The 13,136-nt window shown below is 43.0% G+C and overlaps 1 protein-coding gene across 2 annotated transcripts in view; it reads left to right on the plus strand.

The window, feature by feature from the left end:
• The window catches only part of rad51 (RAD51 recombinase), a 147,974-nt gene that overhangs the window by 99,088 nt on the left and 35,750 nt on the right, over positions 1–13,136 (plus strand). Inside the window, exons 5-6 of one of the 2 annotated variants that reach the window (XM_068039648.1) lie at positions 5,164–5,264; positions 5,861–5,955. In XM_068039648.1, the coding sequence (XP_067895749.1) occupies positions 5,164–5,264; positions 5,861–5,955 (196 nt within the window). The remainder of the gene's footprint in view (positions 1–5,163; positions 5,265–5,860; positions 5,956–13,136) is intronic. The other variant, XM_068039649.1, reaches the window with a different exon arrangement.

The following is a 13,136-nucleotide window of genomic DNA, read 5'->3' on the forward strand; positions in this document are numbered from 1 at the left end:
AGTGTGAAAGAACGAGTTGGTGATGCAGAGGTTATGATAGGTACACAACTCAAGCAGTCTCTGCCCGTTCTCATTCATCCTTCCAACGCCATAGCGCCCAAGGCAGGAGGGCCATGAGTCATGGTCGGCCCCAACCCTGGCATTAAAGTCCCCCAGCAGGAATAGGTGTTCGGTGTTGGGGATGCTGCTAATGATGTTATGGAGTTGTTCATAGAACTGGTCTTTAGCTTCAGGTGCGGAACAGAGTGTTGGAGCATAGATGCTGAGTAGGTGTACTGGACCAGAGGTGGTGAGCAGTCGGATGGACAGTATGCGTTCCGAGCCATTTGAGGGAGGCTCTATCATGCTGAGCAAGGAGTTTACAATATACTATGGAGATATAGCACTTAAGCTGATATGCTTTACTGTGTCATTATGTGTCTTGTGTTTATTCATGACCTCAAATTACTATCACCAGTGCTTCACTACTGCCACACAGTTCACAATACTCTTCAGACACAAGTTGTGGCTAGAAGCTATAATCCAATTGTACTTATGGATTTATGTGCATAATTTGAGGGCATGCTATTAAAAGAAAAATCATATGTTCAGTTATACTTTATTGAAATCACTAACAAGATTGTTATTTATTCAGCAAACTCCTGACGAGGGTTTGTTACTTGGTACTTCTGCAGACTTTTGTATTACATGCATGATTTATTTTACCATTTTTGGAAAACTGTCTACTGTAATTTATGCATTTTTAAAAAAGGTTTGTCCAATTTTTTTTTTATAAGGAAAGGAACAATGTCAAAGTGGTTAAAAGTCACGGGTACCTTCATGGTGATTTTCTTGGAAATTGTAGAAATAATCCCGTGTCTGTATGTGTATGTGGTTTTGATGAAGCTTCGGGGACTTGCTGGTGTGCATTCTGGAGATACTACACACTGCAGCCACGGTACTCCGGTGGTAGGGGGCCTGGATTTTAAAAAAAATATTCATTCATGGGATGTGGGCGTTGCTGGCTAGGCCAGAATTTATTGCCCATCCCTAATTGTCATTGAGAAGGTGGGGTGAACGACCGGACTGCTTTGACCTGGATGGTGTCAAGCTTCTAGTGTTGTTGGAGGTGCACCCATCCAAGTAACTGGAGAGTACTTCATCATGCTCCTGACTTGTGTCTTATCGATGGTGGAGTGGCTTTGGGGAATCATATGCTGATCCACTCACTGCAGAATACCCAGTATCTTGCCGGCTGTAGTCGCCATGACATTTATGTGGCTGTTCTAGTTGTGTTTCTGATCAATGGTGACCATCAGGATATTGATGGTGGAGGACCAGGTGATGATGCCATTGAATGTAAAGATGAGGTGGTTAGGCTCTCCTGATTGGAGATGGTCCTTGCCTGCCACAGAACAAACAAGGAAAATTCAGAGGAGCACCGATGATGGGGACAGAATTGGGAATAGACAGCACGTGAAAACAACAGGGAAACAGAGAAAAAATATGCAAAGAGTTATACTATGAGCCATCATATACAGTACAGATGTAACGATCAAAATCTGAGCATAGCTTTAGTGGGAGGCTGAGAGATAAATTGTATAGATGTACACAATGCCAGACTGTAGCAAAGGCTTTGATGATGATCATGGCAATGACAGATAATTCATTGACGTGTTCAAATGAGCAATAACACTAGCAACAAAATGGTGGAGACCAGGTGATGATGCCATTAAATGTAAAAATGAGGTATTTAGGCTCTCCTTATTGGAGAAAGTCCTTGCCTGGCACTTGTTATTTATCAGCCCAAACCTGGATGTTGTCCATGTCTTGCTGCCTTTGGGCTGGACTCCATCGTTATCTGAGGAATTGTCACTGGAGCTGAACACTGCAATAATCAGTGAAATCCTAATTTTTGAACTTCTGATGAAGCAACTGATGGTAGTTGGGCCTTAAACTCCTGCAGCAATGTCCTGGGACTGAGATGATTGGCATCCAACAGCTATCCTCTTTTGTGTCAGGTATGACTCAAGCCAGTGGAAAGTTTTCTCCTTTATCCCCATCGACTTCAATGATACTTGGGCTTCTTGCTGCCATTCTGTTGAATGTTCCATGATGTCAAGGGCAGTCACGCTCACCTCGTCCCTCTGATGAGGCATTTATTAGCCTAGTTGTGTTCTTTTTTGTGGATTAGTTACCATCATTTTAGCTGTGCTGGAGTAGCTTAGCTAAGGACATGGCTGGCTCTGCAACACAGGCCTTGAGGACTACAGACGGGATGTTTTTGGTCTGATGCCTTAGCTATGTCTAGGACACTTAACCATTTCTTGATGTCAAATGGTGTGAATCAAATTGGCTCCAAGATTGATATCTGTGATGGGGACATCAGGAGGAGGCTGAGAAGGATTTTCCATTTGCCACTTCTGGCTAAAGATGGTTGTAAATGCTGCAGCCTTGTCTTTTCACATGCTTGGCTCCACCATTATTAAGGATGGGGATATTCTCGTTAGTTGTTTAATTGTCCACTATGACTGGATTTAGCAGGATTGCAGAACTTTGACCTGATCTGTTGGTTGTGCGATTGCTCAGCTCTCATTGTTTTTCTGTTGACCATGCATGTTGTCCTGTGCTGTAAATCTCACTTTTCAGGTATGCTGTTGTACACACTCTTCATTGAACCAGTGTTGGTCACCTAGCTTGATGGTGATGTAGGTCTGAGGGATCTGGAAGGACATTAAGTTACAGATTGTGGTGGGATACAATATTTTCCTGCTGATTAAGAAAATATTCATTTTTTATTTGTTCTTGGATCCAAAGTGCATGACAGTGCACTTCCCCCACATGGCACTCCATCTGTCATGTTTCCTGCTTCCATTTCGACAACTTCCTGCATCTATTAATTTAGTGTCCTCTGCAGACTTGGATATACTACTCTCTGCCTTCGTTCAAATCATTGATATGTATGGTGAAAAGCTCCAGTTCCAAAAAAACTGCAGAACACCATTTGTCACATCTGCCAATCAGCGTACACATCCCTTATCCCTAGTCTGTTTCTTACCTCACAACCAGTTAACAACTCATCAAAAGTTTGTCTCCAATTCTGTGCAATCTTAATTTTGCTAATAATCTCATCTGTGGAACTTTGACCAATGCCTTCTGGAAGTCCACATAGACAACATATATAAACGCTCCCCTATCCGCTGTGTTCGTGACCTTTTCAAAAAAATCCAACTGGATTAGTCGGATATGACCTCCCTTTCAGCAATCTGTGGTGACTTTCATCAGTTCATACTTGTCTACTCAAATTCTAGTAACTTCCCACTGGATAGGTCTATAGTATCCAGGTTTCTCTTTCCTTTCCTTCCTTTCTTAAATAACCGCCCCTGTCGAATGTCACATTACTGCAATGTTGTCATTAGCAGGGTAATCATTCCGTTTTAGCAGTATTGGTCTGATGTAAGTGTCTTGGTACACTTGGAAATTAAAGCTATCCAACAGTTGGTAAAGCTAGAGCATAACTGAAACAATGAAGATCCCAGATTGAAACCTTGATGTATATTAGACTAACTAATCTGAAGAATGACATTAGAGTGCTTCAATTGGTCTCTACTCCAGGCTAAATTAGGGGAAATAGATTAGTTTTGTGTTTTCTAGTAACCACTGCTGGAAAGTAGTGAGGACAGGATTGTCTGATAGCCCCATGGGAAAATAGTCTGCCGAAAGCAACAACTTGTATTTAACTAAATCATTTAACTTGTAAAAACATCCCAATGTGCTTCATGAAGTTTAAAAAAAAAAGGTGCTGAGTGCAGAGTAGGTCAAAGCTTGCTCAGAGAGGTTTTAGCAGGGTCTTCAAAAAGATAAGGAGGTTTAAGAGGGCAGAGAGATTTAGGGAGGTAATTCTAGAGAATGGGACCATGGCATCAGAAGACAGAATTGCCAGTGTTGGAATGATGGCAGGGAAATGCACAACAAGCTGGAGTAAGAGGAACAGAGTGGGGTTGTAGGGCTGGAAGATGATATAGCTGGAGGGAGAGATGAGGCCGAGGATGGTTCTAAATTTATACTGAGGAACGGGAAGCCAGTGTAAGTCAGTAAGGATGGCAGTGAGGGGAAAATAGGTCTTGGTGTAGGATAGGATATGGACAGCAGTGCTTTGTTGAGCTGAAACTGAAGGATGGTGGAAGATCAGTGGCTGACCAGGAGGGCATTAGAGTAATTGTGCCTGGAGATGATGTGCATGAATGAGGCGAGGTGAGCTGAGACAGGTTGAAGGCAGACAATGTTAGAGATGAAAGTAGTTTGTGATGGAGAGGTTGTGAGGTTGGGAACTCAACTTGGGGCCAAACAGGACACCAATGTTGTAAACATTCTGGTTCAACCTAAGAGTGTGGCTAGGGTTGTAGTTGGCGGCAAGGGCCTGACATTTGTGGTAGGGGCCGAATATAAAGTGGCTTTGGTCTTCCCAGTGTGTAGCTGGACAAAGCTGACAGCCATTCTAGACTAGATGTTGGATAAACTGTCTGAAACTGTAGGGGTAGTGGAGAGGTAAAGTTGATTCATTTGCGTTTATGTAGCAGTAGACGGTGTATCTGTGGATGATGCTGTCGAGGGCAACATGTAGATGAGGACAATATGGAGACCAAGGATGAGTCCTTTGGGGCACTCTGGGGGGTGACAAGTGCATAACTGGGAGGAGAAGCAATTGTTGGAAAAGCTCAGCGCACATGAAGAATGGCAACTTGGGTGCGGTACTATCGCATGGCTGATGTTTGTGGAACTGTAACTAGCATGAGCCAGTGCCTTCAGTACAGGAGAGATGGTAAAGGCAGATGCATTTCCCAAGAATAGCTTGTAGTTCTGACACTGCCAGGCTTTATTTTCTTTTTATCAGATTTTATTTTGCTATCTCCAATCTCCATATAACATGCAGATAAACACATTTGGAGCTACCCATTAGCAAAAACAAAAAGCCAATTATATATGTTTGCCACACTACTGGATTCCTCAAGCTCTATCATAAGCCACAGAAATATGTGGTGTGTGGCATCCTTTGCAATAATTGGTTTGAAAATGGTTTGAAAATTCTGGCTTTAACCTGAAATTAATGTGGTTTTGTCCTTTCTGGATAAAGGTCCCATCTGTGTTACGCTGTGATACTATAATTTGTGCTTGGTGCTCCAGGTGGAATTGAGACTGGTTCAATCACTGAGATGTTTGGAGAGTTTCGTACTGGGAAGACCCAGCTCTGTCACACATTGGCAGTGACATGTCAGGTACCTAATGTAAATATTTTTTATTCCTCAGTGATCACCTTGCTTATTTCTCAATAATCCTGCCTTTAGAGGTTACCACCTCCTTCCCCGACTTCCACCAAGCATTGCCATTTGATTTTATATATTTCATGAGTAGTTGACCAACGTCTATCCTTTTTCTCCCAGTGCCACTCTAAGCCTACATATCTGCTGTACTCAGCTTATTTGTAGTGATTATTTGAAAAGAAAGTGCCTACTCTCTGGGGAAGTGCTTTTACTCCACTTGACATTTTCTAAGGACCTACTCAATGATATTGCCTTATGGGAAGAAATCTGCCAGTACCTGAATGGGAATGAGGTTTTCTTTTATAACATTACTACCCAAATAGTTGCAAAGAAATGCATAAAGCCTATACTTTTGCCATTCCGGACTAATTATGGGGACACTAGTATTTCATGGCAGTGCCATCTATTTAACGTGGAATACCATTGCAGGGACTGAACTCCTTCAGTACCTCTCAGTTGAAGTCAGTTATAAGGAGATGGAAGTTGTTGATTATAAAGAAGAAAATCATTTTCTGCTTTGTTGAAAGCTTATTAATTTTTCCCCCCTCATTGACTTGCAGTTACCTATTGATCGTGGTGGTGGAGAGGGAAAGGCTATGTATATTGATACTGAAGGTACTTTCCGCCCAGAACGCCTTCTTGCTGTTGCTGAAAGGTTTGTATTGTAGTGTAATAATTCTAATAGGTTTGCAAACAGTCATCGGATTGGATGGACTGACAAAGTTAATATTACATAGTTCTCTCCTTGTTAAATGAGTCAGTACCAGAACCAGTTTCAGGACTGTTTGGCCTCATTACTTCCTGTCTATAATGTACCTTGGTTCCAATGTGCCTCAATAGTCCAATGAGAAGAGATGCACTATCCCAATGCTCTGTTTTGATCAAGGCATAATGTTTGTTTTGATCGAAAGCTATCCATAATAATTATCCTAACACTGCTGAGCAACGGTAATTGACTGAAATTGTGGTCAAAAATGCATATTGAGTAGAAAGACATATGGCAAAGAAGCTTATGAAGTTGCAGAAAGTAGGGCCAAGATAACTGAAAGCTCTGCCTTTAATGGACCAGCAGGGGAGCACTGGATTCAGGACTGAAAAACATGGGTTAGGTGGGGTTACAGAATTAGGTTCATAAAGGGATTTGTAAGCAAGGAGATCGATTTTGAATTCCATGTGTTGGACAGAGGTCCATGGAAGTTGGCAAGGATAAGGGTGATCAATAAGCGGGACTTTCTGCAGGACAGGCTGTGGATGTTGTCTCTTTGGGTGAGTTGTAGATTGTGATGGGTAGAACTGTCGGAGGGCATTGAAGATGTCAATTATCAGGTGTTAAGAGATGGATAAGCAGTGGAGGTAGGCAGTTTTGCTTGGGTGGAAGTAAGCAATCTTCGTGATAGATCAGATGTGGTATTTGAAGCTCAGCTGTGTTAAACAGAACCAGCTGGTTCAGCCTGAAGAAGCAGCTGGTGAGGTAGGATGCTGTCGCATAAGAGTATGGAGTTTTTGGTGGCAGGTGATTAAAATTGCTTTGGTTTTCCCAGTGTTGAAAATCGGGGAGGTTCTGGCTTGTCTGCAACTTGGTGTCAGTTGTCTGACAATTCAGGTACAGAGGTAACACTGAATGTTGTTAGCATACATAGACTGTGGACAAATTCTATGGGGCACATGCAAATGAAGAGAAGGCGGGAACCCAGATGGAACTTTGGGTACTCCAGTGGTTACCATAATTAGACGAAAAGGAGAAGCAATTGCGAGAGATCTGCTGGGTCCACAGGTACAACTGGAACTAAGCAAGGATAATTCTTTGGAGATGGACTACAGAGGTGGTGGTGGAGGAGAATGGGAGGTGGGGTGCAGGCTTGACCATGTTGAATGCTACAGAGGTTAAGACAAGCATGTCATATTCACAGAGGATGCTGCAGGCATGGTGAAAATGGGATTCAGGAAGGGAATTCGGCAGGGTGATATGAATGGAGCTGATTGACAATTATGTTATTGGAACTGGAGAGGAAGGGAAGGTCAGCTGTGAACTGTTGCAACAATTGAGGATATGATTTTGAGAATAGGATGTTTGTTTTGAAGATGTAGGATTGGTATCTAAAAGTCATTCACTGTCATTGGGACAAGGAGAAGAAGTTGAATGTTCAAAATTGTCTTGACTAGGAGAGTGAAGGAGCATTGGGTACGGTAGCCTCGCAGTTACATTACTGGACTAGTAATCTAGAGGCCTGGACTAATTTTTTTTAAAGTTCAGATTGTGACATGGCAGCTGGGGAACTTAAATTCAGTTAGTTAAGTAAATCTGGACTAGGAAACTTGTGGCATCTATAATGACCATGATAATACCAGATTGTCGTAAAAACCCATCAGGTTCACTAATGTTCATTAGGGAAGGAAGTCTACCGTCCTTAACTAGTCTGACCTGTATGTGACTCCTGACCCACAGCAATGTGGTTGACTCTTAACTGCCCTTTGAAAAAGACTAGCAGGCCATTTAGTTGTCAAGGTGACTCACCACCTTCTCAAGTGCAATTAGGGATGGGTAATAAATGTTGGCCTTGCCAGTGATGCCCACATCCCATGAATGAATTCTTTAAAAAAGGAGGATGTGGGTCTTAGGAAATGAGCCTGATGAAGGCTCGGAGGAGGAATACAATGCAGCTTGAGTGAGGCAGATTTTGAGCTGAGGGGTGGAAAATGGGGAATAAAAACAAAGTGCTGGAAATATTCAGGTCTGGCAGCATCTGTGGAGAGAGAAACTGTTAACTTTTCAGGTCTGATCTTTCATCAGAACTGGCAAAGGTTAGAAACGTAATAGGCTTTGAGCAAGTGAAAAGGGGAAGGTGTGTGATAGGGCAGGAGAGATTAAATGACAAAGGTGTCACGGAACACAGGCAAAAGGAGTGCTAATAGTTGTATTAAAAGATAAAGCATTAGTCCAGAGGGTGTGTTAATGGCAGAATAATGAACAGCTCTGTCCAAAACCAAAACAGTGTTTCCTGACAACACGCAGCATGCACAGTGATCGCCGACGTTATCAGTACCTCCGAACATTTGCCTGCTTGCCAGTATGAGTCTGCTCATGCGCGCGTCAATGTCACCACGTAATGACATCTGCGTGTTGCTTCACTGCTCAATAGCCGCAATCGCCGCCTCTATACCTTCCAACAGTACCCTGCTCCCTCCCGCAATTGGCACCTCAATCTCCGCTTCTCTTACCCACTCCCTCCCGCCGTTCTCTCTCGAGACTGCTCCCATTTGCTTGCTGCTCCATCCCACCGCTCGCTTCCTGCCTCACTTGTAGCACTCCGCTCGCACTCTCCACCACTACCGCACCACCCCCCCCCCTCCATCCCGGCTGCTTCTCCAGGCGGCGAGGCAGGGAGCCAGTGACAGGATGGAGCAGCGAACAGATGGGCGTGGGAGAGAACGGTGGGATGGAGCAGTGAGAAGGCGGGTGTGGGAGGGAGCAGGGAAGTGAATGTGGTGATTGTGGTGATCACCGGAGGGAGGAGTGGGGAACAGAAGCAGTGGGTGGGAGCGGGGTACTGTTGGGGGGGTGGTGTTGAGGCTGTGATCGTGGCCATTGAGGGGTGAAGGGGTTTGGGTTCAATTTGTTTTTTGTGTCAAATTGAGCAGTGCCATTTTTATTACTGGAAGCTGCCTGAGATGTCATAAACAGAGACATTTCTGTCGATGAGGCTACATTTGTGCATTTGCCAGTACAGCGCCACCTATTGGTTGCATTGTCAGCAAAAGCAGCCAAATCACAAACCTGAAAAACATGTTTAAGGCAGGCCCATGAACATTCCTTGTTACAGTTCTACTCAGGCCCCCTCCCCCAACTCTTTTCTGGTGCATCGATGTATCACTGCTGTTTCCTGCTTCTGCCCCGAACAGGAAAACTTCATTAACTTTGCTTCCAATTTCCACCCTTCTCTCACCTTCACATGGTCCATCTCCAGCACTTCCCTTCCCTTCCTCAACCTCTCTGTCTCCATCGCGAATAAACTGATATTCGTTATGAACCCACCGACTCCCACAGCTACTTCAACTACACTTCCTCACACTCTGCCCCCTGTAAGAACTCAATTTCATTCTTCCAGTTTCTCCATCGCAACCGCATCTGTTCTGACGATGCTACCTTCCACAACAGCACTTCTGATATGTGTTTTTTCCTCAACCGAGGATTTCCCCCTACTGTGGTTGACAGGGCCTTCAACTGTGTCCGACTCATTTGCTGCACTTCTGCCCTCATCCCTTCCCCTCCCTCCCAGAACCACAGCAGGGTTCCCATTGTTCTCCCTTTTCACCCCACCAGCCTTCACGTCCTCTGCCATTTCTGCCACCTCCAGCATGATGCCAGCACCACACACATCTTGCCCTCTCCTTCCCTGTCAGCATTCTGAAGGGATCGATCCCTCCGCGACACCCTGGTGCACTCGTCCATCACCCCCGATACCTCGTCCTCTTCCCACGGCACCTTCCCATGCAATCGCAGGAGGTGTAATACCCACCCTTTTACCTCCTCTCTTCTCATCATCTAAGGTCCCAAGCACCACTTCCTGGTGAAGCAGCGATTTACTTTATTTCTTGCAAATTAATATACTGTATTCGCTGCTCACAATGCAGTTGCCTCTACACTGGGGAGACCAAACGCACATTGGCTGACAGCTTTGCGCAACACCTCCGCTCAGTCCGCAAGCATGGCCCCGAACTTCCGGTTTCTTACCATTTTAATTCACCACCCTGCTCCCATGCCAACTTTTCTGTCCTGGGCCTGCTGCAGTGTTCCAGTGAACTTGAACGTTAGCTCGAAGAACAGCACCTCATTTTCCGATTAGGCACTCCACAACCTTCTGGACTCAGCATTGAGTTCAACAATTTCAGAGCCTGACTGCCTTTTTTATTTTATTTTGTTTTAATTTGTTTTGTTTTGTTTTTATTTTTCATGGGCCTGCCTTAAACATGTTTTTGACTTTTTGAAACATTTCTGTTTTTTTCTCCACAGATGCTGTCAGACCTGCTGAGAATTTCTAGCACTTTGTTTTTATTTCAGATTTCCAGCATCTGCAGTATTTTGCTTTTATTTTGGTGGAAAATAGGGTAAACGAGCAGGCGGTGGCTATTTCTGGAAGCATAGCTGAGACTTCATTGCTGCAATGTTTTAGCCTCTGGTCATTTGGATTGAATTTAGTTTTTCTGCTAGTTGTATTTGTTTTTTTAAAGTCCTGGCTTTTCTTGCCTCTGCTGCTTAGGACAAATCCAGTAAGAGGTTTCAAAAAAAGTGAAAAGCACTCTTAAATGGAGAAGTAACATTGTTTTTTGCCTTGAATTCCCTAAATTCTGCTTGGACAAGTATAAGCAGACAGATTAGAATTTTTGTTTGGAGCAAGGGGATACAATGGTAACAAGAGTTTGCAAATGGAATTCAGATTCTTTTTTCTTTGAACATAGTGGTGCTTAGAATCTTCAATAGAAAAGGCCAGAATGTGTATGAGATGTCTTTCCAATTGCCATTGCCCTACCAATGGAGATTTGATGTGACATGTCTTTCGTACAGCTCCATGATGCCTTGTTGATGTCAGAGAAGAGGTTTATTGATGAGCAATTCAACTAAAAGTTGTATGCTACTATATTTCAGTAATTTTCATTTTTCATTTGCATTCAGGGAGTGTTACTGCAGCTGCTGAAGCAGAGTATGTTCAGTTAGAGGAGCTGCTGAAGTTGCATGACAGATTTATAGGTGTGAGGACATTGGCAGCAATACGTAATTTACAGTGTCGGTATCCGGAAATGTCTCTCTCTTCACCCACCCAAACCAATGTTCTCTAGAATTTCCTTTCACTGTGCATGGCCTGTTTCTTGCGCTGTGTGGTCCCGTTAAGGTTGTTGCGCATATGCCCATCTCAAAGGGACCGTTGCTTATGTGCGGCCTGTTTGTTCCCTGCGCGGCACATTCCCGATTGCACAGCCACGCACTCATGCAGTTTACAGGGAATGTTGCTCCCTAGCCCCCTCTTTCCCCTGCACCCATCCAGTTGTCTGTCACCCCCATTGCTGTGGCCTTCCCACCCATCCCCTCCCTCTATCCACCCCTCTGCCCACTCCCCAAACCTACCTCTCAGCCCCCTTCGCCAAAAGAGAGGAGAAAAAATTTGCAATTCAGCACTCTGATTTATATTGTTGACAAAGGTCAACAAATATATTATTGACTGCAGCTTTGAAGTCACATTTTTGGAAAAATTATTAAACATGGCCCTCAAGTCCCCCTCCCACCACCCTTGTGTTCCCCCTTCCTGATCAGAGAATTAATGGAGTAGATAAATCATGTGTTTTAAAATGTTTCTTGTGGCGAAGATTGTGTGTTTAAAATCAGGGCAGTGGAAATATATAAATTGGAATGTTCCTATGCATGGAAGGGCAAGGTTTTTGCTTTTGGTAAATAAATAAAGGGAGAGTAGAGCTAAGAGAATGTAGCATTGCAGTTAGGTCATGGTGAATTTTATTTGTTCATGTTCTGGAAATAGAAAACCACATTAATGTTGAAAATAACTTGTCAAATTTTGGGCCAGAATGTTTAAAAGAAGAAAAATATTGACTGGTTTGATCATTGCTCCAAACGTGTGACTTCAAAACTTCAGTCAACAATATGATTGTTGAACTTTGGCAGCAAAATGAAAGAGTGCTGAATTGTAATTTTTCTCTTTCTTTCAGTCCTCCAGATATTGAATCTGTACGCTGCCGAGTAGCATGAGTTGTAAAGTTCTTTTTAAATCTCAGATTTGGGTGAACCCTTGTTGAATTTTTATTAATTTTTATTAAACCTTTGGACTGCTGGCAGCGCAAATAAATGTCAGTCTCCCTGGGCTGACCATTGTTTTTAACTTTTTCAGTTCTCACACAATATGATGCTGAGGCAATCACTCATTTTGCAGTAATACGGCCATACCGACAATGCACCTTTGCTTGTGTTACTCCAACGTTAATAAAAACATTTTATAAGAAATAAAGAAATAAAAATTCTGGTATTTTCCCTATTCTCTTCCCCATTCTCTATACTTCTACACCATTTCTAATTTGTCATCATACAGCTGTCTTTCAATTGTCTTAATTTTTAAAAAAATGTCTAATGGGTCTCCTGTGGCATCGCAGAGTCAAGATCAAGTATAATGTTCAGGTGAAACAACATTAGACCAAGATCTGCAGATGTAATTCAGTCCTTATTTTAGTCATACATTCTATCTTTATTTTTTATATTTCCATCATGAATTCCTATGTCTATAGTAATAACAGAAGCTGTTTATGTAAACCTGCCACGCTATAACTGCACCATTCTTGTTAGTGGTGGTACTGCAGTACCTCCATGGGCAGTGGCAGGTATAACTACAGTTTGACAAGTTTACAATGGCAATTCCTGTTATAAATGTGGACGTAGGAATTTATTATAGAAAAATTGTTAATGGAAAGTGAGCACTGTCCTTTGCATTTTGGATTCCGATGTCTGTTTTAGGGAGCAGAGCTCCTAATTGGCTGAAATAGGATATAAAAGCAATTGAAAAGGTGCAACGTAAATTCTCTTGGATGGTTTGCAAGATAAGGGGTTACTTTTATGAAGGTAGGCTTGAGAAGTTCAGGCTTTTTTACTCAAGCAGAGGTGGTTACGGTGATCTGATCAAGGCCTTTATGATTGCGTAAGAAATGCTCAATAATTATTGAATTATTTCCACTGATCGGTGCAAGAGTAAAATGTTACAATTTGAAGGTAATCACAAAGCATTAAAAAGGCGGTTAGAAAAATATCTTTATACACTCAACAGTATCTTAGGACAGTAT

This window comes from Heterodontus francisci, chromosome 9 (assembly GCF_036365525.1).
Source record: "Heterodontus francisci isolate sHetFra1 chromosome 9, sHetFra1.hap1, whole genome shotgun sequence".
Classification (NCBI taxonomy): Eukaryota; Metazoa; Chordata; class Chondrichthyes; order Heterodontiformes; family Heterodontidae; genus Heterodontus; species Heterodontus francisci.